General features: G+C 34.5%; 1 protein-coding gene across 1 annotated transcript; it reads left to right on the top strand.

The window, feature by feature from the left end:
* Positions 1-808: 808 nt before the first annotated feature.
* On the top strand, positions 809-4,507 carry LOC137812869 (uncharacterized). The gene is made up of 4 exons (XM_090294221.1): positions 809-3,126; positions 3,202-3,510; positions 3,602-3,686; positions 3,773-4,507. The coding sequence occupies exons 1-4, from the start codon at positions 809-811 to the stop codon at positions 4,505-4,507; spliced, it is 3,447 nt and encodes a 1,148-aa protein (XP_090150347.1).
* The last annotated feature ends 22,733 nt before the right edge of the window (positions 4,508-27,240 follow it).

The raw sequence follows: 27,240 nt of genomic DNA, 5'->3' as shown, positions 1-27,240 counted from the left end.
AACAACTCCATTTCCAGAACGGCACCAGCGAACAGCAACCTCAATTCCAGCGAACAGCGAACAGCAATCCCATTTCCAGCGAACAGCATCAGCGAACAGCAACCCTATCTGCCACACCGCACGCACAATCTCTTTCGGTTTCGCCACCACTGTGTGACCTCCGGCCACCACCGCTGCAACCGTTCAGGTTTTGTTTAATATGTAACAAAAATTGTAGAAAAAAATAGAATCTACTTTTTTGTATGTTGCTCTCTTTGTTTGCAGGAAGTTGCTGGTTTTTTGGTTTATTTTGGCATACATGGTTTATGGTTTATTTTTGGGTTATTGAGCTGGGAATGTGCAGGGCTTTAGTTTGTCTCTGTAAAGTGATACATTATACATTGTATGAGCTGATGTATATTTTTATGTTTCTGTTATTGTGGTTTAATGAATTTTTGTATGAATTTATTAGCTATAAAACTTGATAATTTTAAAATAATGATAGCAGTGAACTTTTTTTTGATGGTTCACTTCCTCATTTGAGTCAATGTAGGCATAAGTGATAAATCCATAATTCAAAAAGTCAATACAATCCAATATCTTGCCATTGGGTAAATTCTCATTACGATTTCTTATGTATAAAATTCTGTAATTTAATGCATGAAAAATATTTTTTTATTACTAATTATAATACCTAAAGAAGATTTAGGTAGAGTTTGTAACACAAACTCTTACATGTTCGTTTCTAACACGAACTCTTAAATGTTCGTTTATAGCACGATCTTTGAAAAAATCGTTGACTTTTTGTCAATTGCTTTATGAACAAAACATGGATCAGTTTCCATCAAATCGTGGATGGATGTATGATAGGTGTTATAGAGGAAGAGGTGCTTTGAAAGAGACTTTTATATTGGGAGTTGAAGAGTTTATAACCAAAGCTTGCCAACAAGAATGTTATCTGAATGATGGGGGAATACGATGTCCATGTACTAAGTGTGATTGTACAAGAATTTTGGAGGAAAGACTTGTGAAGGTTCATCTCTACAAACATGGTTTCAAATCTAATTATTGGATTTGGAGTGATCATGGTGAAGACATGGTAGAAGGTGACTTGGATAATAACGATAATTGCATGCCTTTGGAAATAATTGGAGGTGCACACCTTCAGTCACAAAATGACCAAGTTAGGTTGATGGAAGACATGGTGTATGATGCTTTTAGGCAACAAGAGTCATTCCGAGTACCAAATGTAGATAACATGGAAGAGCCTCCGAACGAAGAAACTCAAAGATTTTATGACCTTTTGTTGGATGCAAATGCGCCATTGTATAAAGGGTCATCTGACTCCAAATTATCAATGTGTGTCCGACTATTAGCTTGCAAATCCAATTGGAATATTCCAGACCAATGCTTAGAGTTTATTTCAAAAATGCTTTTAGATGCAACACCTACCAAAATAGGTTTGCCTAAAAGTTATTATGATGCAAAAAGGCTAGTGTCGAAATTGGGATTACAGACTAAGAGGATTGATTGTTGTGTGGATGGTTGCATGCTCTTCTATGATAACGAATACGGTAAAAATGATGGAGCGTTGCTTCGATGCAAATTTTGTCACAAGTCAAGGTATCATCACCAGAACACCAGACCAAGTAACAAAAAACCAGTTCCTGTAAAAGCAATGTTCTATTTGCCAATAATTCCAAGGTTGCAAAGAATGTATGCTTCAACACAGACTGCGGGACAAATGACATGGCACTATGATAACAGAAGCAATAATGGTGTTTTGCGTCATCCATGTGATGGCGAGGCTTGGAAACACTTTGATACAATATATCCCGATTTTTCTGTGGAGGCACGCAATGTGCGATTAGGTTTATGCTCTGATGGTTTTAATCCATATGTGCAAGCATCAAATGCACCTTATTCATGTTGGCCAATAATTGTGACCCCGTATAATCTTCCTCCCGAAATGTGCATGTCTAAACCTTATATGTTTTTGAGTTGTCTCATACCAGGCCCATTCAATCCAAAGGCTGGTATTGATGTATTTTTGGAGCCCTTGATAGACGACTTGAAGAAATTGTGGAGTGGTGTCCCAACATATGATATTTCAAGGAAAGAGAACTTCATGATGAGGGCAATGTTAATGTGGACGATTAATGATTTTCCTGCATACGGTATGTTGTCTGGTTGGGGAACTCATGGTAAATTAGCATGCCCACATTGCATGGAGCATTCAAAGGCATTTAGATTACATCATGGGGGGAAAAATTCTTGGTTTGACTCGCATCGTAGAATTTTACCGAATGATCATGCATTTAGGAGGAACAAGAATGCGGTCAAGAAGGGGGAAGTTGACATGGATCCTCCACCACCTAAGTTCACACCTACACAAGTTTGGAATAGAGTAAAGGCTTATCCTAAAGTAACTGAGAGTGGTGTGCAAAGAATACATGGTTACGGGGAGTGGCATAACTGGACAAAAAGAAGCATCTTTTGGGATCTTCCATACTGGAAAGACAATATATTAAGACATAATCTTGATGTTATGCATATTGAAAAAAACTTCTTCGATAACATTTTTAATACTGTCATGAATGTGACTGGGAAGACAAAGGACAATGAGAAAGCACGAATGGACTTAAGTTTGTATTGTAGGCGAAGAGACTTGGAACTGAAGTCACATCCTAATGGAAAGATGTTGAAGCCAAAAGCAAATTACACACTTGCAACAAAGGAAATTAAACATGTGTGTCAATGGTTAAAAGATCTTAGGATGCCTGATGGATATTCTTCAAATTTGGCTAGATGTGCTGATGTCAATAAGGGAAGGGTGCTTGGTATGAAAAGCCATGATTGTCATGTATTCATGGAATGCCTACTTCCCATAGCATTTAGTTCCTTACCAACTCATGTTCTAAATCCCATTATTGAGGTAAGTCATTTTTTCAAAGATTTGTGTTCTACAACACTAAATCAGGATGATCTTACTAGGATGGAACAAAACATTCCAATAATTCTTTGTAAGTTGGAAAGGATATTTCCCCCGGCATTTTTTGATTCTATGGAACATCTCCCTGTCCATCTAGCATATGAAGCCAAACTTGGTGGACTTGTCCATTATAGGTGGATGTACCCATTTGAAAGGTAATAATAAGAGTAATTAGTCTTTATTTAATGTGAAATATAACTATCAATCATAACATATTTCTTTGATTATAGATTCATGGGATATGCTAAACGATCAGTGAAGAATAAGGCTAGGGTAGAAGGATCTATTTGTGCATCTTATTTGCATCGTGAGACAACTCACTTTTGTTCACATTATTTCAACAACTTCATGTTAAGACCACAACATTGTAGAAATGAAGTGGACATTGAAAGTGAAAGGCTTCCATCAATCTTATCTGTATTTGACCAACCTGGACGTCATTCTGGGAGGAAGATCACTCGTTGGTTAACTGATGAAGAATTGAACTCAGCTCATGTTCATATTTTGATCAACTGTAATGAAGTTAAACCATACCTCGAGTAAGTCTCATGCAAGATATTCTTTTAAAACACTATTATTGATTCATTAAGTTATCGGTAACCAAATGCATTGACACTTATATATTCACAGCTCTTTCTTACATTGTAATGAAATTTCCGAATCACATGCCTCGGCTCGTTTACATACAGATTTTCCTTTGTGGTTTAGGACACAAGTATGTATCAACAAATTCTCTAATTTACTTTTTTTTTACTTCTTTAACCATTTCATAAAAAAATAATGACATTGATATATTTATAGGTTCATAAAGACCCTTTAAATGTGAATAATCAACACTTAAGAGATTTATCACTTGGTCCTTTAAGGTGTGTAAAAGAGTGGCACACCTTCTTTGTGAATGGGTACAAATTCCACACTCATGCATGGAGCGAGGGAAAGAAAACAATAAATAGTGGGGTCCATGTAAAGGGTCTTACAGAAGGAGGTGAGGATGATTTCTACGGTGTAATTCAACACATATATGAGGTGGAGTACAATTCTTCGACCTCAGATAACAAAGTTGTATTATTTTACTGTAATTGGTTTGATCCATCAACAAGAGGTACACGAGTGGACTCCAAATATGGTATTGTGGATATTCGAATGGATAGAAGATATGTGCCATTTGATCCTTTTATCATTGCACATAATGTTCGACAAGTTTATTATGTACCATATGCAGCATCACGCAGAGACAAACGTGGCTGGTGTGTTGCAATCAAAACGAAACCCAGAGGTCGTATAGATTCTGATGATGTAGAAGTTGAAGTGCCATATCAAGTTGATGAAATGTCACATGTTAATGAAGTGATTGAAGTTGAAAGGGTTTCAGGATTACAAGATTTAGAGGCTGAGCTTGAAGAAGTTGACATAAACAATGTATCATCATTTGAAGATCAGATAGATGAAGAAACAAATGAATGGGAAGAAGACAATGAAGAGGGAGAAAGTGAAGATGAATATGGAGATGACTTTGACATCTCTAGCTCTGAATAGACTTAGGAAGCCAATGTTAACAAATAATATCTATTGTACGAACTAGTATTGTATTGTTGTTGTTAACATACTGTTTATTACTCCAATTAATTTGAGCTTTATGTTTGCTGATGAAATTTTTACATGTTTATTTCAATTTTTTTATTAAACTATATTCAACATATTTTTCTCCATTAATAAACTTATATAACCTTCATTATCATTTCAGGCCATATATATAGATGTCATCAGGAGGTTCTGATCAACCATCACCGAGTAACAACCAAAAAAAGGGGAAAAGAAATTATGTGATAAAATTGTTATCACGATTTAACAACCAAAATCCATCATCAAGTCAACCCAATACACTTATTCCTTCTTCAGTTCACGGATCTACCCCACCAGTACCAGATGCTACCCAATCCACCCCACCAGTACCAGATGCTACCCAATCCACCCCACCAGTACAAGATGCTATTGCATCAACACCATCTCCACGTGTTGGTTCTAATGCATCAACCCCACCAGATATTACACCATCCCCATATACAAATCTTGGAGGGACGCACTCAGCTTCTGCAGCGAATAACTTAGAGGACGAGGTCCTCTCAGCTAGTGATCGTCCTCTGATTCAGCCTATTGGGGGAGGGTAAGAATATAACAAAATTCAATTTATATAATTTATTATTATTGTCTTATAATTTTGACTAACTTTGTTTTGGTATTTAGGTTTTATCCATCAAAAATTGCATCAAAGGCCATCACTGCCACCATCAAGCAACAATTTGGTGAGCCATGGCCAACATGGGGGGCAATCCCAAAGGGTGAACGAGATATATTTTTTCAACGTTTTAAGGTACTTGTTTTTTATTCCCTTTAAATATTTTATATTTTACAATTTGAATTGATGATTCTTGTTGTTTTGCAGAGGAAGGTCACTTGGAGGGCTGAGGACGAGGAAAAAGTTAAGAAAAATTTCCATACAAAAGCTTCTCACACCCTTTCGCAAATGTTTAAAGATGCTCGCCAAGAAGGTAAACGACCAGAATGGATTGGCAATAATGTTTGGAACAGCCTCCAAGAACACTGGAACATGGCTGTGTATCGATCCAAATGTGATACAGCTAAAAAGAATCGTTTGTCTGAAAAAGGTGGATGTCTGCACACTGGAGGATCTATTAGTGTTCATGAACACGCTATTCGTTTGGTATGATTTCCATATAAATTTTTTATATTAATCTATGATTAATTATTATCTTTTTAATTTATGAAATGTTTTCTTTATAGACAGAGGAGCTTGGCCGCTCGGTCCATGTTGATGAAGTGTTTCAACAAACACATATACGGAAGAGCACTAGAGATTTTGTTGATGATAGATCAAGGCGGACTCATGTTAGTTTTTTTAAACTTTTTTTTTCATCTACCTTAATTGGTATGATAACAATTATTTTTCATTTTAATAGGAAGATTTTGAAAATAGATTGTCTCAAGCATTATCTGAGTCACAATCTACCTCAATATCTACTTCATTAGATCCTGCTGAGGAGGAAAGATTGAGAAGCCGTTGTTGGTTAGAAACTGTAGGTGGAAGGTACAAGGGACGAGTATATGGGATTGGACGTGTTGATCGTCAGGACGACTGTGTTGGTCGCTACATACAAGAAACACAATCATCTTCTAGTAATAACAAGGCTAATTCAGAAGAAATTGTTGAACTTAGGCAGCATATTGAACGCATGGATGCAAGGTTTCAAAACTTTCAAAATTTCATGATGCAATATCTACCACCTGAGGCAGCAGCTGCAGCACAACAGTTTTTTCAGCAACTAAATACCCCGCCACCAACTCAACCGAATTAGCAGTCAAATGAAGTCCAACAACATCATAATAATCATGATGAACAACAAAATTCACCCGGTGAAGATTATAATAATTATTAGCTTCTCTAGAACTTTGTTTTAATGAAATACATTTTAGATATTTAGATATTGGAAAATAGTAAGTATTGTATGTATGGATAACTTTGAATGTGATGAATATTTGTCTTCTGAAAACTGGAATGTACTGGAATGTTGATGGATGATATGCAGGTGTAGAATATGGGCTGCTTCCAAATACAAATAGTTGATGGTGCTGTGTACAATGTTACATACGGATAAATTCGTATGTAGGTCTGCTTGTTAATTACATACGGATTTTACATACGGATTTATCCGTATGTATTACATACGGATTTTACATACGGATTTATCCGTATATAATTACATACGGATTTTACATACGGATTTATCCATATGTATTACATACGAATTTTACATACGGATTTATCCGTATGTAATAACACACGGATTTACATACGGATTTTACATACAGATTTATCCGTATGTAATTACATACGGATTTTACATACAGATCCAAAAATCCGTATGTAATAGTTACCTACGACAGTTTTACATATGGATTTTTGTCCGTATATAATCCGTATGTAAATAGGTTTTATATACGGATTTTGTGTGTTACATACGGATATTGGCTGTATGTAATTTGAGTTTTTCTTGTAGTGAATTCGCAAGATATGTGGACTTTGAATTTTATGTTTAATCATAAAGTTATTGAGAGTTATTGAGATCCTTTCCTCACTCTTCACATTACAAAATTGAGTTTAATTGAAAGTTGAAGCGTATAGATTTCTTGTGTTTATCTTCACCTCTCTTTTGGCTTTATAGTATAATAATTTTTTTTACATGGATGGTATCATATCTATTTGTATTTAGGGTAATAAGTTTGTTATGTTTCTTCTATGTGTAGATTGACTAAAGACGTATTTAAAACATTTTATTTGATTTCTATCCTAATTCTTTATGTGATGGGAAGATGACATGTAAACCATGTACTCCTCCTCTACTGATGAAATACTCCATTCATTACAGGAAATAGAGATGATGACAACAACCTTATTAGAGTAGCGATGGAAGCATATTAGCTTCATCAAAAACACAACTTCTTAAGCCTGGAAGATTTCACGAGGAATAATCCACCCAAGTTCAATAGGAGGGTAAACCCGGATAAATTAGATCAGTGGGTGAGGGATTTTGGGAGATTTTTGAAACCACTCAATGTGTTAAAGGGAGGAAGTTACCCAATACCATCTATATGCTCACTAATGAAGCCAAGTTTTGGTGGATAGGCATGAATAGATTATGGTAGATAAAGGAGAAAATGTCATTTGGGAGAGCTTCAAAGTTAGATCTATGGAGGAGTATTTCCCTAATAGTGTAAAGAATGAATTCATGCAACTGGAACAGGAAAATCTTTCAGTCACTGAAATATGCTACTAGGTTCAAACACCTAGCCATATTGTATACCCAAGCCATAATTTGAGGCTTAGAAATGCAAACAATTTGAGTTTGGGTTGAAGTATAAGCTTAAAGAGATGGTGATTCCTTTTTCGATTAGGGAATTCCTTGTTGTAATAGAGAATGAAAAAATGGTGGAGATTCTAAAAAGTAGTAGTTGAGTTGCAAAATTGGGAGGACCTTCTGGAAGTAGACTTAAGAATGGAGATAAAAAGAAACCTTATTCCATATCTCAATTAAATAGGAGTGGAGTACTAATTTCTTAGCCATAGTTTGGTGTCTAATGCATTAAATGTGGTGGACATGTTATTAGATCATGTTCTCATCCAATAACAAATGTAACATGTAATAGATGTCAAAGATATGTTCATGCAAGAAATGACCGTTGTGTTTATAGTTGAGAGCCCCAAATTCTAGTGGGGGCAACAAGTACAGTCGGGTAACAATCAGAAACCCATAGTAGCTAATGGTGTTTGATATTAGCAGAGCTGAAACTTAATGATTTAATAGTCTTATTAGAGGTAAATGTTTCATCTTTACAGTACAATTATTTGTATTGTTTGATTTTGGGGCAACTCATTCTTTTGTTTGCTCTATTTATGTTAAAAAACTTAGGTTGTTAGTTAGAGTTAGATAATAAGCTAATGGTTTCTACACTAATTGAAATGTTCTAGTAACTTTTTCTATGTGTGCTAAGTGTCAAGTGGTTATAGTTGGGAAAAAATAAAGGATTAATATGATTTGTATGACTCTAAAAAATCTAAAATCTATTTTAGGAATGAATTGGTTGTCTAATAATCACATTCTCTTACATTGTTGTCAAAAGAAGTTGATTTTCCTTGAATAAGAAAGAATGTAGTTTATCTCAATCCAACAATTTAAAAGAGATGTACTGTAGGGTGTAAAATGTTTCATGCTTTTAGTTTGTGCCATAGATGTTGGTAAAACACAAAAGGATATATTTGTAATTTGAGGTTTTATTTTTAGAGGAGATTTTAGGACTTCCACCAAAGAGAAGATAGAGTTTACAATAAATCTTATTCTAGGAGGAGGTTATGTGTCACCACCCAAATTAGCAGAGTTGAAGAAACATATAGAAAATTTAATAAAAAAATAATTTATTTGACTTAGTGTTTCTCTATCAGAACTTTTGATATTATTAATAAAAAAAAAGGATGACTCAATTAAATATTTATAATATAATACTTTTTAGGCATAATGCATTAGAATTATATTATATAAATTAGTTTTATAATAACATAAGACTTAAAAAGAATTAAATATATATATATATATATCAATTAAATTAAAAGAAAATAAAGACTTATATCTTCTAAGAAAGAGATAAGAATTCATGTTTGGAAGAAAGAGATAAGTATGCATGGTAAAAATATTTACTAGTCATTAATGTAACAGTAAAATAAGGATAATAATGATAATAATTGTAAGAACGTTAAAAAGAAAATAAAGGCGCAGAGAAGCACCCCAGGTATTTATTCTTTCATCTCTCTCTTTCCATATTCCTTTTTCTCCCTTCTCTCTTAATTTTCTCTCCCAATCTTCATATATGTTAGAATCTGGTTAGACTATGTTGTAGTTGGCGAGTTAAGGAACATTTCTACCTGGTCAGATTTTCAAACAGAGTAAGTTTATTTTTGCTCTAAAGATCCTTTGTTCTCTATTTTTCCATAGGATTTAGTCATCAATCTTGGTGGTATCAGTTAAGAAGTTTAATCCTCTCAACTTATTCTACTATATACGGAATTTTGGTTATGTTTGGATAACTTGCATTAGGCCCGTAAATCTTGAAGCTTATCCAGACTGTGGGGAATAAAATTCTAGAAGTTGCTTGGAAAGCAAACAATTAAGGTAAGGGAAGCTAAATTTAATTTTTAATAGCACCCTAGGCTAGAAAATCTAGATATGGAGGGGACGTGGTCCCAATATTCAATTTCTCTTACAGGGATGTTGTTGATTTATATATTATGTTGTTTGTTTATATATTATTAAACTTGTAGAAATATTAGATTTTGATGGTTTAATATTTAAGTGTTTTTTTATGTTAAACAGACTTTTGAATGTTGTGGATCACGTTTTAAATGATATTGTATGATGAAATGTGTGGAATTGAATTCATACATTTGGGATAATGTATGGACTTATGTTTGTATATATGTATTAAGTATTGATGTCTATGTGGTAACAGAGATCTCCGAGCTTCAGTGATGATCTAAGTCACACAGAATAAGATATTAGGTGGTGAGAAGCTTATGGGGGAGTTCATGCACACTGTGACATATGAGATGCACGGCTTGGGTTGTATTGAACTTACCCCGATCCTTTCTGTTGGATTTGCTGGTAATCTTTAGATAAGGTGTCAGTCTCTAGTAGGACTTACTTAATACGGGTCTTCCGAAAGGCATCAGATGTTATTTTGTTTGTTGAATATCCTGGATGTGTAGATCCATGTGATTGTTTTATTCTTGACATTTGAAGAAAATTGAATAATTTGATAAATTGATTATGTAATTTGGCTTTCTCTTTTGATTTAATTGTGTATATTATAAAATTTTATTTTGACTAGCTTACTCTTGTTTTTCTTGCTGTGTTTGAACTGTGATGATTGTATTACGTACACGAGCAGATGATCTTACATGTATCAGAGGGTCTGAAGAGCTTTAGGGTGTTGATTTTGAAACTTATATTGTAAATATTTGTATTTCTATATGTCCTAAACATGTATTAGGATTGAAAAACTCTAAGCTTGTATAGAAATATGTAGGACCTGTATGGTAATAGTTAGATGTTTATTTTTCTGGGTGTTACATTTAATGGTATCATAGCAGTTCATCCTTAGGATAACCTGAGGGTAGTGGGTTTATTGTGTTTCTCATGCGTGTAGATTTTTGTTTAAGTTTAGCTTCAGGACTTAGCTAAAAGTTTCAAATAGGATGTTTAACAAAGTTGTTTTCTTGAAATTTTGTTTGTGCTTGAGTCAAATTAGTTGTGATGAATAAAGATGAAAGTATTAAGAATGAAAATAATCTTGATAGAGTGGTGAGGGTGCACACTCATGACTAGATCAAGATTATTTTCTATCTTAATTCTAAGTAGCTGAAGTACATTTTAGTGATAAGTTTTGATTGGTTTTTACCTATTTCGTATGATTATTTCTTTGAGGTTAATTTGTCTTAAAGATGTAGTTGGAAATTTTTACTAATTTCTAATCCAATTCTTTACGTGCTTAGAAAATGGCACGTAGACCACATACTCCTCTTCCACCAGTAGATATGTCCAACTTAGCTCGGGCAATAGAGATGATGGCAACAACCTTGCAACAACAGAGTGCTACTATGGCACAACAGCATCATGCCACCCTTCATCAATTAAAAACAACTAGATTAGCAGCAGAAGCATCTCAGCTTCATCCACAATCTCATACCTTTAGTTTGGAGGATTTTCTAATGTTGAACCAAGTGGTGTTCAAGCTTTGAAGAATCCAAATCCTTTGAAGGATGTTGAAGCCTTTGTTGTGCTTGGTGTTGCTGTGCTGGTTAGGTATAGTTCTGGGGTAGTTTGAGTTTTGTAATCCACCCTTTGATTAAATCTAAATCATAAGCATCTCAATCTTTGTGAAAGTAAAATGTTTTCAAACTAAGTTAAAACAACTGATTGTTTTGTCTAAACAACCGATTGTTTGTACTTAGGTGTTTTGAGAAAAAGAATGAAAACTGTTTTTCAAATGGTTGAACTGTTAAAAACCAAAACAACCAATTGATTCGAGGAAACAACCGATTGTTTGTTTTGGGACCATAACAGAAAAACTGTTTTATCTTTGACTGAGCTTTAAATGATTTAACTGCTACGCTGCAGTCATTAAATGCTTCGACCAATCTTTTAATACAATTTAAGAGTTTGTTAAGATTTGATAACAAACTACATCTTTGAATAAATTCAGAATAACAGATTTCAGAATAAATCTTTGACAAGTTTTCACTAAGAGTTTTTGAGTTTTTCAAAGAGCTGAGATTGCTAAGAGTTTGTGATTGATCAAAGTTTGTGGAATAGGATTCTGCTTGTATTGATTTCAGATTATCTTCTGTAACAAGTGTAATCCTTGTACTCTGTAAAACAAGTTTCGTTTCTGTGTTTGCTAAGATTGGTTGTGTGTTCTTGAGGGGATCAAGATCATCAATCTTGGTATTGTTGTGTTGACCAAGGAGAGTGTGTTTCTTGAGGTGTTCAAGGTCATTCTCTTGGTTGTTGTGTAAGTGATCAAGGTGTGGTTGCTTAGTGGATTTCCTCAGGGTTCTGAGAAAACTGGATGTAGCTCTGGGTTTGGAGTGAACCAGTATAAACAACTGTGTACAATCTTTCTATCTCTAACTCTTTAAATTCAGTTTTGTTATTTTATAACTGGTATAAACAACCAATTGTTTCGCTAAAACAACCGATTGTTTTTCCAGTGTTGTGCTTTTGCTTTATGTTTTGAAAAACTGATTTCTTAATCAAGGTATTCTTGAAGTATTTTCATTCTAAGGCTTAAAAGTTTGCGAAAATCTTTCTTAAACAATTCACCCCCTCTCGTTTAAGGCTATATATTCTAACAATTGGCATCAAGAGCTTGGTTCTTGAAAGTTATTCAAGTTGATCAAAAATCTTTTTTCTATGGCTGGAAAACTATCTTTTGAGGAAGGTGCTTCAATCTACAAACCACCTTTATTCTGTGGATTGAATTATAAGTTTTGGGAAGCAAGAATGAAAATCTTTATTGAATCTATTGATCAAAGAATTTGGGATTCAATTGAGAATTGTCCTTACATTCCAAAGTTCAAAAAGAATAATTCTTTCATTTCAAAACCTTTGTCTCAATGGACAAATGATGAATGTAAGATGGCCCAGCTTGATCGGTCTGCTCAAAACATTATAGCTTCTACACTGGATACTAATGAATTTTTCAGGATATCAAAGTGCAAAACTACTAAGGATATGTGGGACACACTCAAGGCTGCTCATGAACCAAAGGAAGCAATGACAAAGAGTCAAGCAAGAAGAAAAAGGAGGCAAAATAAGAAAAGCCTCAATCTTTGCTTCATGGCCAAAAGGGAGGATGACTCAAGTAGTGTAAGTTCATCAAACTCCTCAAACTCTGAAAATTATGGTCAATTGCTTCAAGCCTTTCAAGAAACACATGAAGAAGCCAACCGATTGGCTCTCTTGAACAATCAGTTAAAAGAAAAGAATAGGTGGCTTGAAAACAGAGTAAAGGCACTGGAAGAGGATTTAGAAAATTCAAAAACAGATTTTGAAAATCTGGAAATCATTTACAAAAACTCCTCTTGCAAGTGTGATACTCTAATTTGTGAAAATTGCGAAAATCTTGAAAAGAAGGTCCACTATCTTGTTAAAACAGTGGATAAGCTTTCTAAATGCCAATCCAACTTTGAGAGTGTTCTAGCATCTCAAAACTGTGTTTTTGGAAAAGCTGGATTGGGTTTTAATCCACAAAACAAACGAGATAGATTTTCAAAATCATTTTCGAAAAAGCCAGAAAAACAATCGATTGGACCATCGAAACAACTGATTGTTACATGCTTCTATTGCATGAAAAGAGGCCATTCTGTGAGGTTCTGTAAAATCAGAAAACATGTTGTTCCTAAAGGTCTTATGAAGTGGATTCCTAAGGGAAATAAAGGTTTAATTGATGAGTATAAACCAAATGGACCCACATTCATAAGGGGACCAAATCTTTGTACTTGAAAATCTCTTTTGTAGGAAATCTTGAAGGAGAGCAAGCAACTATGGTACTTGGATAGTGGATGCTCCAAGCATATGACAGGGGACAAATCAAAGTTTCTGAGTATCTCCTTCAAGCAAGAGGGTCATGTCACCTATGGAGACAACAACAAAGGAAGAATTCTTGGGAGAGGATCCATAGGAGATGAGAACATCTTGGTAATCCATGATGTACTTTTTGTTGAAGGCCTAAAGCATAATCTGCTAAGCATTAGCCAACTATGTGACAAGGGGTATCAAGTGATGTTCAAGACAAACACATGTGAAATTTGTCTACCTAACACCAAAGAGGTAATGTTGGTAGGTAAGAGAGTTAATAATGTGTATCTTCTAGATATCTCTTCACCATGTTCAATTGGATGTCTTCTATCCAAGCAAGATGAATCTTGGCTTTGGCATAGAAGAATTGCTCATATTCACATGAATCATTTGAACAAGCTAATTCAAAGGATCTTGTGATTGGGCTGCCAAAACTCAAGTTTGAGAGGGATCACATTTGTGAAGCATGCCAAAAAGGGAAACAAGTGAAAAGTTCTTTCAAAATTAAAAATGTTGTTTCATCTTTGAGACCTCTTGAACTTCTTCACATGGATCTCTTTGGACCCTCAAGAACTATGAGTCTTGGTGGAAATTATTATGCTCTTGTTATTGTTGATGACTTTTCTGGGTACACTTGGACTCTTTTCTTTGAATCAAAGAGTGATGCCTTTTCTGCATTCAAAAAGCTAGCAATAAGGCTACAAAATAAAAAGAACAGCAATATAGATTCTATTAGAAGTGATCATGGAGGAGAATTTCAGAATGAGAAGTTTAGCAAATTCTGTGAGAAGTTGGGAATTCTACACAATTTCTCTGCTCCAAGAACACCACAGCAGAATGGAATGGAGTGGTAGAAAGGAAGAACAGGTCTCTTGAAGAGCTTGCAAGGACAATGCTTAGTGAATCATCACTTCCTAAGTATTTTTGGGCAGATGTAGTGAGCACCTCTTGTTATGTGATGAATAGGGTGCTTATAAGGCCCATTTTGAAGAAAACTCCATATGAAATCTTCAATGGAAGGAAGCCTAACATCAGTCATCTCAAAGTCTTTGGCTGCAGCTGTTTCGTTCTCAACAATGGAAAGGAAAACTTGGGAAAGTTTGATGAGAAAGCGGACCTTGGTATCTTCATTGGTTATTCACTCACAAGTCATGCATATAGAGTCTACAAAAAGAGGTTGATGACTGTAGAAGAATCAGTTCACGTTGTCTTTAATGAGGTAGATCGCAGAGTCAATCAAATCCCAAAGACCAGTGCCGAGGATGATGAACAGAGCATTAGTTTGGAGAAGCTGGAAATTTGTGCAGAAAAACAACCGGTTGATTCGCAGAAACAATCGATTGAAATTCCGCAACAGAGTGAGCTGCCCAAAGAGTGGAGGATTCCTAGAGATCTGTCAGTGGACAACATCATAGGGCAGATAAAGGAAGGTGTCTCCACATGTAGCTCCATCTCAAACTTCTGCAGGCACACAACTTTTGTCTCTCAAATTGAACCAAAATCAATTGAGGAAGCTCTCAAGGATGAGAATTGGGTTGAAGCTATGCATGAAGAGCTGAATCAGTTTGCAAGGAATGAGGTATGGTGTCTTGTCCCTAAAACTAATGAAATGAATATTATTGGTTCGAAATGGGTTTTCAGGAACAAGCTAGATGAGGATGGTGTGATCACAAGGAACAAAGCAAGGCTACAATCAAGAAGAGGGCATAGATTATGGTGAGACCTTTGATCCTGTTGCTAGATTGGAGGCTGTGAGGCTGCTGCTGGCGTTTGCGTGTATGAGTGGTTTTAAACTCTTTCAAATGGATGTCAAGAGTGCCTTCTTGAATGGCTACATCAATGAGGAAGTCTATGTAGATCAACCACCGGGCTTTGAAGATCATAAGTATCCCAACCATGTCTTCAAGTTGAAGAAAGCTTTGTATGGACTGAAACAAGCTCCAAGGCAGTGGTATGATAGGCTTAGCAATTTTATGCTATCTCATGGTTATGAAAGAGGAATGGTAGACAAGACTCTCTTCATCAAGAAATCAAATGCAGAAATAATTCTTGTGCAAATCTATGTTGATGATATCATTTTTGGTGCTACACAAGATAGATTGTATGAAGAATTTGTGGCTGCAATGAAAGGTGAGTTTGAAATGTCTATGATGGGAGAACTATCTTTCTTTCTTGGATTGCAGGTTAAGCAAACAAAGGATGGGATCTTCTTGAGTCAATCAAAGTATTGCAAGGAGATTCTCAAGAAATTTGAAATGGAGAGTTGCAAAGAAGCAAGCACTCCAATGCCATCAAGCTGCTACATGGATGCGGATGCTGCTGAAAAATGTGTAGATCAAACAAAATACAGAGGATTGATTGGATCTTTGCTTTATCTAACAGCTAGTAGGCCGGATATCATGTTTGCGGTGTGTCTATGTGCAAGATATCAAGCAAATCCTAAGGAGTCACACTTCAAAGCTGCAAAAAGAATTCTGAAATATCTCAAAGGAACATCATCTGTAGGATTATGGTATCCTTCTCACTCTCCAATTCATTTAATTGGTTATTCAGATTCTTACTTTGCAGGTTGCAAGCTAGATAGAAAGAGCACACGTGGCACTTGTCACCTTCTTGGCTCAAGCTTAATCTCATGGCATAGCAAGAAACAAGCATGTGTTGCTCTCTCTACTGCTGAGGCTAAATATATAGCTGCTGGTAGCTGCTGTGCACAGATTCTGTGGCTCAAGCAACAACTTGCAGATTTTGGTTTGCAAATCAGCAAGGTTCCTTTGATGTGTGATAACACAAGTGCCATCAATCTTACCAAAAATCAGATTCAACACTCAAGGACCAAACATATTGAGATAAGGCATCATTTCATCAGGGATCATGTAAACAATGGGAATTGTGAAGTGAAGTTTGTGGAGACCAAACTGCAGTTAGCTGACATCTTCACAAAGCCTTTACCAAAAGAGAGGTTTTTCTTCTTAAGAAATGAGTTAGATATCCTTGATCTTAATAATCTCTCCTAAATTTGTTTTTGATACATGCTAAAGTCTATTTGTGAAGACAAATAGGGGGAGAATTAATTGGTTCTTGTATATCTTTATCTAATATTGTATAATTTGTTAAAATCTCTGATATAAAAGGTTTTCTGCTGCTAATAAAAACAACCGATTGTTTCGTGTAAACAACCGATTGTTTATCATGTTTTATGCTTCAAATATGTAAAAATCTAACTTGCTGTTGTAAGAAGCATTGGATAGTTTAAATGTTATTTTTGCAGGTACTGCTTCAGATTCAATCAGATCAAACACAAGCACCAGGGATTTGTCTTCATCAAATAGGGGGAGATTGTTGAACCAAGTGGCGTTCAAGCTTTGAAGAATCCAAATCCTTTGAAGGATGTCGAAGCCTTTGCTGTGCTTGGTGTTGCTGTGCTGGTTTAGTATAGTTCTGGGGTAGTTTGAGTTTTGTAATCCACCCTTTGATTAAATCTAAAGCATAAACATCTCAATCTTTGTGAAAGTAAAATGTTTTCAAACTAAGTTAAAACAACCAATTGTTTTGTCGAAACAACCGATTGCTTGTACTTAAGTGTTTTGAGAAAAGGATTGAAAACTGTTTTTCAAATGGTTGAACTGTTAAAAACCAAAACAACCAATTGATTCGAGGAAACAACCGATTGTTTGTTTTGGGACCATAACAGAAAAACTGTTTTATCTTTGACTGAGCTTTAAATGATTTAACTGCTTACGCTCCAGTCATTAAATGCTTTAACCAATCTTTTAATGCAATGTAAGAGTTTGTTAAGATTTGATAACAAACTACATCTTTGAATAAATTCAGAATAGCAGATTTCAGAATAAATCTTTGACAAGTTTTCACTAAGAGTTTTTGAGTTTTTCAAAGAGCTGAGATTGCTAAGAGTTTGTGATTGATCAAAGTCTGTGGAATAGGATTCTGCTTGTATTGATTTCAGATTATCTTCTGTAACAAGTGTAATCCTTGTACTCTGTAAAACAAGTTTCGTTTCTTTGTTTTCTAAGATTGGCTGTGTGTTCTTGAGGGGATCAAGATCAAAAATCTTGGTATTGATGTGTTGACCAAGGAGAGTGTGTTTCTTGAGGTGTTCAAGGTCATTCTCTTGGTTGTTGTGTAAGTGGTCAAGTGGTGATTGCTTAGTGGATTTCCTCAGGGTTTCTGAGAAGACTGGATGTAGCTCTGGGTTTGGAGTGAACCAGTATAAACATCTGTGTACAATCTCTCTATCCCTATCTCTTTAAATTCAATTTTGTTATTTGATAACTGGTATAAACAACCGATTGTTTTGGTAAAACAATCGATTGTTTTTCCAGTGTTGTGCTTTGTTTTATGTTTTGAAAAACTGATTTCTTAATCAAGGTTTTCTTGAAGTATTTTGATTCTAAGGCTTAAAAGTTTACGAAAATCTTTCTTAAACAATTCACCCCCCTCTCATTTAAGGCCATATATTCTAACATCTAAGACACAATCCACCCAAATTTAATGAAAAGGTAAATCTAGATGAAGCAGACCAGTGGGTGAGAACATTGAAAGAATCTTTGAAGCTACTCAATGCCCTGATGAGAGAAGGTTATCCTATGCCATTTATGTTCTAACTGGAGAAGCTGAATTCTGATGGATAGGCATGAAGAAAATAATGGAAGACAGAGAAGAACATGTCACTTGGGAGAACTTCAAAGTAAGATTCATGGAGGAGTATTTTCCTGATAGTGTCAGATATGCAAAAGAAATTGAAGATAGAAACATGCCTAAATATGAAGATAGAAAGAAACCTTATTTCATACCTCAATCTTATAGCAGCGGAATAACCAATTCTCAATCACCACCTAATTTCAAAGTTTTAGATGTGGAAACTGTGTTGTTTGCCATAGAGTTGTGTTTGAAAGGTTCAAGATCATCACTCTTGATGTGTGTTTTGTATCTAGGATTGATTGCATAGTGAATTCTCAGTGGTTAGCTGATGACTGGATGTAGCTCTTGGTTTAGAGTGAACCGGAATAAACATATTGTGTGATTCTCTCTATCGTTACACTCCTTTAACATTGTTTTGAATTCTGCTAGTGTAAATAACCGGTTGTTTCATGCAAACAACTAGTTGATTCTCTGTAATCAAACTTAAAACAATTTTTTTATTAGTTGAACCGAATTTTCAATTGATTGATTATTCATAGCTTTTCACTCTACCTCCAATCTTTGTGAAAATCTTTCATAAACAATTCACCTTCCTCTTGATTAGTCATCTAATTATAACATAATACACTACTATACATAGAGTATGATAAAAACTAGTATTAAACTAATATCTCATAAAATAATTCCTTGATTCAAATATCTACAATTGGAAAAAGTCGCAAAAGTCAGAAAATTTATGTTTTTAGCCCGTCAATTTTTTCATGAATTTTGATAATATGTACATAATATCAATCTTTATGAATTTTGTTAATATGTATATTGATATTCAAGTTCATCATCTTTATACTTTTATGTAACTCTTAACTATTGTTTAGATTAAAATATAATTCTCACTATAACTGAATATCTCAGTTTAAAAAATATATAAATTATTTGACATTATCAATATAAAAAAAAAGAATAAATAATACTTAGATATTCATAGTTATACTAAATTATATTATATTATATTATATTATATTATATAATCGATTATATTATAATAAAGAAATTTACAACACACTGATAATATGATAATCTGAAGAGAACGATTTTGAAGTTTTTATGTATAGGAACTAAATTAAGAAATGGCAAGATATCTGGGCTTTAAATTTTATGTTTAATCATAGTGTTCAGAGTTCTTGATTACTTTTCCTCACTTGCTTATGTGTTTTTATGTTTCTTTGTCAACATTTGAGTGAGGTAGTGTTGTGTAACAATCCCGTGTTTACTCGTTTCTATATCGATGGACATCCGCTAACAGTAAATTGGTTGAAGCAAATACAATGGTAAAATACAATGGTAATGTTACCCCTATCCTTCACTCTTTTTTCCATTGGTTGCCATACTAAGTATTTATTGTGTTTGTTCATGATAAAATCATAATAAATTTTAATTGTGTCTATTTCAACCAACATAGTAAGTGTTTTAACCTATTTTACTTTATCTTCTCAAACAATAAATTTTTTTGAATCCTTCGGTAATTTAGTACCATCTTCACTTTTTCCTCTCAAATGAAGAAAACTTTAAACCGTCACGCACCGAAGCTTCTTCTTCGGTAACCTAGTCAATTTGTGATCACAATCTAGATTTCAATCTCCTCAACCTCCTTCTCCAAGGACAAGTGAGAATTCCTCTACGCTGCACTTTACTTTTCCTGTTTTTTTCTATGGTAATTTCTGAAATCAGAGTGTTTGTTAATGTCAATTATTACGATGTTTTACTCCTCTGTGATTGAGTTTCGTGTGGATAGATAAAGAAGGAAGTGATTGAATGAGAATGAGAATGTGAATCTGATGTTCCCTACAGATGGGGTGAAATCAGAAGTGTGATACTGATTATTTTGAAAGAATTGAGTAGGAACTAGAGATCAAATATTGATATTTGACTTTTGCTTTTCAAATTTTGGTTATATTTCTCTATTCATAAAATTTAGTCAATTCATAGAGGAACAAAATTTGACGGGAAAGTGGATTCTAGTGGAACCAATATTTAGTTGTGAGTTTATATTGTTTTTGGGTTCAGTGATTCTAGTGCCTGTGTCTATATATTTTGGTTAAATCTAATCTTGTTGTGTGTAAATTCAGTGGGAGTGATTCAGTGAGTAAATATACGAGTTTATCTAAAGTGTTTGACTAAGAGTCAAAGTTGGATAACTTTGTCAGTCATGTTCCAAATTCTTTATCTTTCCCTTTGATCATTAATGTAATATTTTTTTGTCCTGATGATTTGAAAAAATTGCACGTCAACTTCTTTCAACCAATTTGTCAATGCCCCTTTTCAAAATCAAAATTCTGCTTTCAGCTCATGATAAATGCTAAATAGTAAGAGTTTGATAGTTCCAAATCAGTCAACTCAATGCACTATTGTGTTGATGCTATATCCCTTATTCATTTCATTTGTTTATACTAAAAAATTGATGGTATTATTTCAGTAAGTCAAAACTATAAGTTCTTTTCTTAGATGGCGGGGAGGTAGTGGCCTTGGTACCTCAAGCAATTAGAACTGGGCATGTATGAAACAAATATAATTTTGACAATGCTTATGTTAATTCAGTGGTATGCTACTTGTAAACCTTAAATCCATGTATTAATCAATCCATACAGGGATCTTTCTCATATTTAAGGACTTCTCTTTTAGTACCAATATTTAGTTAGGAATGAGCCATTTCACTCCTGCTTTGGAAAACCTTATTCTTGAAGCTTCCATTCCTCATTATGAGTAAACTTTGCTTATTCAATTGTTTTATTTTCTTATTATGCATCCCTTGGTACCTTGGAATCTTGATCCTTTAATTTGTAGCTTCTTGATCCCATATATGGTTTTAAGACCATGATATGTTTGATGGTGCTATTTTGTTAAGTTAAGGTAGGTTGGTTCGACCACTTTTACCACTTTTATTGATAGGGTTTGCATTCTAGTTTGTGAACGCTAATGGAAATTTAATATTCTTAGTAGTCACCAGGATGTATCTATATCACTTGTCTCTAGCTACTGGTTGGCATGTTTTGCAGGAACTTTATATTTGCTTCTTTATATAATGTGAATGTAGTTTGTTCCGCTTCACTAGTCAGTGTTGTGTTTCTTGCCTCCATGTCATTCACATTTACTATAGTTGTTTGCAACTTACTTCATTGGATGCTAGATAACAACATCTGATGGATAGACAAGCCACAAGAAACCATATGAATTACGGAAGTCTCAATTTTATTGATGTCTTTAATGTTTAATCATAGAGAAAAAAATTCAACCATTAGCCAATTTGTTGTCTGAAATGAAAAACCAAATTGATTACCGTGTAAAAAATTTGGGTATTAAATTGATAACAAAGTAGAGGATTATTTTCATTTAATGAACCAAATTCATAGATGGTGAGAGTGAGTGTGAGAGATTAACATTATACTTTGGGGAGAAGAAATTTGTTATTAGCAGCAAGGTAGGAGCAAAGCATGGAAATATGCATATTAAGATGTATTGTTCTGTTGTGAACTTATGACACAATCTTAAAAATTCAAGTTGAGTTAGAAGTTTTACATTAAGTATAAATGAATATATGATATTGTGTTTTTTGTTTTGATTGTTGATTCAACTTGTGAGAAGTCCTTAAAAGGTCTTTGTCAAATTGTTTCAGACATATTTGCTTATGTATGTTGTTCTAATATAATATCTTATGATATTATTTATGCTAGATTTATTACATGACACTTTAGTTTTGGGACAATTAGTGAATTGAATAACATTTGTTGTTGGTTGCAGGAGTTAGTTTTGATGTATGGTAGTATGGTGCGGAATTTATGCTGGCTTCAAGTTTGTCAAATATGGGAGTTATGAAGGTTTCTTAATCCAGGGGAAATTTGTTTGTTTATCATGCCATATGACAAAAGTAAAAATGAGAAAGGATAATTTGGGAGAGATTCAAAGTAAGATATATGAAGGATTATTTTCCTAATAGTGTTAGATATATAAAAGAAATTGAGTTCATGCTACTAGAACAAGGAAATCTTTCATTTACTGAAATATGCTACTAGGTTCAAACACTTAGCTATATATTATACCCAAGCCATAATTTGAGGCTTGGAGATGCAAAAAGTTTGAGTTTGGGTTAAAGTAGGAGCTTAAAGAGGTGGTGATTCATTTTTCAGTTAGAACCTTTCTCCAATGGAGAATACAAAAATGGTGGAGAGTCTTAAAAGTAGTAGTTGAGTTGCTAAACCAGGAAGACCTTTTAAAAGTACACCTAAGAATAGAAATAAAAAGAAATAGGAGTGGAGGACCCAATTTTCAATCACAGTTTGGTGTCAAATGCTTTAGATGTGATAGACCGTGTGTTATTAGATCATGTTCTCAACCAATGCCAAATATAACATGCAATAGATGTCGAAGATACGATCATGCAACAAAAGACCATTAATTGTGTTTATAGTTGAGAGTTTTAAATTCTAGTGGGTACAAAAAAGGTTTTGTTTTTTAGTATTTGGAAATGAGGAGAATGAAACCTCTAATCTCACCTTTCACACATCCTATTTACACCTATTACCAAAATACAAGAAAATGGTATGAAAGAAAATGATAAGAAAAAAATGGTAATTCCTTATTTTTTTTTGTGTATTTACATCACTCCATGTATAGGAATATATGGAGACTTTCTCTCCAAATTACAAGCTAATATTTTGGTGATCCACTAATCATGGGATTCTATCATTTCTTAGAATGTATGGGTTTAAACTAGAGGGGGGTGAATGCTTTGAAGGGGGTTTTCGCAAACTTTTTAAGCTAGAATGAATTTCTTTGCAAGAAAACATATTAGGAATTCAGTTCCCAAGAAACAAAGCTCAAAACAGTATAGCATCAGAAAAACAATCGATTGTTTATACCAGTAAAAATAACAACAACTGAAATTAAAGAGTTTAAGGAAGAGAGAGTTGCACAAAGAGTTTATACTGGTTCACTCTTAAACCAAACCACTGGGGAATCCACTAGGTAATCAAATCCAGATTACATACACACACCACCAAAGAAGTAACCTTGATCCCCTCAAGAAACACACTTCCTTTGGCTCAACAGACACACACCAAGAATGTTGATCTTGACAACCTCAAGAGCACACCACCCTTCTTGGCTTTACAACACAAGAATGTACATAAAATTCAGAACGAATTACACCCTTACAGAATCAACTGAAATCAATACAGAGTAATCCTATTCCACTTCTCTCTTGAATAACCAAAGCTTAAAGTGAAAACTCAAATGTTGAAAGCTCTTTGAAAAACTCAAATCTGTTTTTCTTTCAAGTTGTTTGTTATAAAACATTAACAAACTATTTATAGTATTGAAATCTTGGTCAAAGCATTTAAAGCAGGAGCGTATTCGGTTATGAAATCAATTAAAGCTCACTCAACTAACAAAACTGATTCTGTTAGAGTTTTCAAACAAACAATCGGTTGAAAGAGCGAATCAATCGGTTGTTTTGGTTTGACAACAAGTCAACCATCCCAAACAATTTTCAAACTCTTTGAAAAACACATAAGTATAAAACAATCGGTTGTTTCGACAAAACAACAGGTTTTTTTCACTTAGTTTGAAAAACACTTTAAACTTAAAAGATTTGAAAACACTTAAGCTTTAGATTCAACAAAGAGTGGATTACAAAGATAATCTACCCCAGATCCTACTCTAAAACACATCAGCAACTTCAAGCAACTCACGCTAGGATTTGGATTCTTTTAAAGCTTGAACACACTTGATTCAACAATCTCCCCCTATTTGATGAAGACAAATCCCTGGTTGCTTGTGTTGGACTTGATTGAATCTGAAGCAGTTCTTGCAAAACAACACATATACAATCCAGTGTATCTTACAACAATAGGTTAGTTTTTCACATTTACAAAGTAGTATATTAGAAAAACAATTGATGGTTTGCACAAATCAATCGGTTGTTTTTGTTAGCAGAAGCAAAAATAGTTTTGATTTCAGAGTTTCCAACAGTTTGAAACAATTTTCCAGAGAAAGACACACAAGAACCAATCAATTCTCCCCCTATTTGTCTTCTCAAATAGACTGTAACAATTATAAAACAATTTAGGAAATATTTTGAGAGTCAAGAATGCCTAACTCATTTCACAAAAAGAAGAACCTTTCTTTTGGTAGTGGTTTTATGAAAATATCAGCCAGTTGCAGTTTTGTCTCAATGAACTTCACTTCATAATCTCCATTGTTCACATGATCCCTTATGGAATGATGGCGAATCTCTATGTGCTTAGTTCTTGAGTGATGAATCTGATTTTTGGTAAGATTTATGGCACTTGTGTTATCACACATCAAAGGAATTTTGCTAATCTTCAATCCAAAATCTACAAGTTGTTGTTTAAGCCAGAGAATTTGTGCACAGCAGCTTCCAGCAACAATGTATTCAACCTCTGCAGTAGAAAGAGCCACACAAGCTTGCTTCTTACTATGCCATGAAATGAGACTTGAACCAAGAAGGTAACAAGTACCACTTGTGCCTTTTCTATCTAGCTTACACCCTGCCAAATCAGAATCTGAATAGCCAATTAAATGTATAGGAGAGTGAGAAGGATACCATAGACCAACATTTTTTGTTCCTTTGAGATATTTCAAAATCCTTTTTGCAGCTTTGAAGTGGGATTACTTTGGATTTACTTGATATCTTGCACAAAGACATACCGCAAACATTATGTCCGGTCTACTTGCTGTGAGATAGAGCAATGAGCCAATCAAACCTCTATATTTTGTTTGATCTACCCCTTTTCCAACAACATCAACATCCATATAAAAACTTGAGTGCATAGGTGTGCTTGCTTCCTTGCAACTTTCCATTTCAAACTTCTTGAGAATTTCTTTGCAATACTTTGATTGGCATAAAAATATTTCATCCTTTGTTTGCTTGACCTGCAATCCAAGAAAGAAAGAAAGTTCCCCCATCATAGATATTTCAAAATCACCTTTCATAGCTGCCACAAATTCTTCACACAAACTATCTTGTGTAGCACCAAATATGATGTCATCAACATAGATTTGCACAAGGATAATTTCAGAATTTGACTTCTTGATGAAGAGATTCTTGTCAATCATTCCTCTTTCATAACCATGTGACAAAAGGAAGTTGTTAAGCCTTTCATACCACTGCCTTGGAGCTTGTTTAAGCCCATATAATGCCTTTTTCAACTTAAAGACATGATTAGGGTGTTGATGATCTTCAAAGCCCGATGGTTGATCCACATAAACTTCCTCATTGATGTAACCATTGAGAAAAGCACTCTTTACATCCATTTGAAAGAGTTTAAATCCACTCATACATGCAAAAGCCAGCAGCAACCTCACAACTTCCAATCTTGCAACAGGAGCAAAGGTTTCCCCATAGTCAATTCCCTCCTCTTGATTGTAGCCTTTGACAACTAGACTTGTTTTGTTTCTTGTGATCATTCCATCCTCATCCAGTTTGTTTCTGAAGACCCATTTCGATCCAATGATGTTCATCTCAGTTGTTTTAGGGACAAGAAACCATACCTCATTTCTAGCAAACTGATTCAGCTCTTCATGCATAGCTTCAACCCACTTCTCATCCTTGAGAGCTTCTTCAATTGACTTTGGTTCAATTTGAGAGACAAAAGCAGTGTGCCTGCAGAAGTTTGAGATAAAGCTATGTGTACAAACACCCTCCTTTATCTGCCCAATAATGTTATTCACTGACAAATCTCTCAGGATTCTCCATTCTTTAGGTAACTCACTCTGCTGCAGAATTTCAATCGGTTGTTTCGAGCATTCAACCGGTTGTTTTTCTGCACAGTAGTCCAGCTTCTCCAAATTGATGTTCTGCTCATCCTCTTCAGTGCTGTTCTTTGAGACTTGAATGCTTTTGCGATCAGCTTCATCAAAGACCACGTGAACAGACTCTTCTATAATCATTAGCCTCTTGTTATAGATCTTATATGCATGACTATTTAGGGAATAGCCAATAAAGATTCCATGATCAACTTTTTCATCAAATTTCCCTAGGTTTTCCTTTCCATTGTTTAGAACAAAACAGTTGCAACCAAATACTCTAAGGTGACTGATGTTTGGTTTCCTTCCATTGAAGAGTTCATAGGGAGTCTTCTTCAAGATTGGCCTTATTAGCACTCTATTCATTACATATCAAGAGGTGCTAACAACATCAGCCCAAAAAAACTTGGGTAGGGAAGATTCACTTAGCATTGTTCTTGCTAATTCTTCAAGGGATCTATTCTTCCTTTCCACTACACCATTCTGTTATGGAGTTCTTGGAGCAGAGAAGTTGTGCAGAATACTTATCTTCTCACAAAATTTGCTGAATTTCTCATTTTGAAATTCCCCTCCATGATCACTTCTTATTGTGCCAATGTTGTTTTTCTTTGTATTTTGCAACCTTCTAGCAAGCTTCTTGAAGGCAGAGAAGGCATCACTTTTTGATTCCAAAAAGAGAGTCCATGTGTACCTAGAAAAGTCATCCACAATAACAAGGGCATAATAGTTGCCACCAAGACTCATGGTTCTTGAAGGTCCAAAAAGATCCATGTGAAGTAGCTCAAGGGGTCTTAAAGAAGAAACAACATTTCTGATTTTGAAAGAATTTTTAACTTGTTTCCCCTTTTGACATGCTTCACAAATGTGGTCCTTCTCAAACTAGAGTTTGGGTAGCCCAATCACAAGATCTTTTGAGATTAATTTGTTTAAGTGATTCATGTGAATGTGAGCAATTCTTCTATGCCATAGCCAAGACTCATCATGTTTAGAAAGAAGGCAACCAATAGAACAAGGAGAAGAGATATCTAAGAGATAGACATTGTTGATTCTCTTACCAATCAACATTACCTCTTTTGAGTTGGG

Source organism: Phaseolus vulgaris, chromosome 8 (genome assembly GCF_051622355.1).
Source record: "Phaseolus vulgaris cultivar YP4 chromosome 8, ASM5162235v1, whole genome shotgun sequence".
Taxonomy (NCBI): domain Eukaryota; kingdom Viridiplantae; phylum Streptophyta; class Magnoliopsida; order Fabales; family Fabaceae; genus Phaseolus; species Phaseolus vulgaris.
The sequence above is the reverse complement of the archived record's forward strand: the minus strand, read 5'-3'. Positions and strand labels throughout refer to the sequence as shown.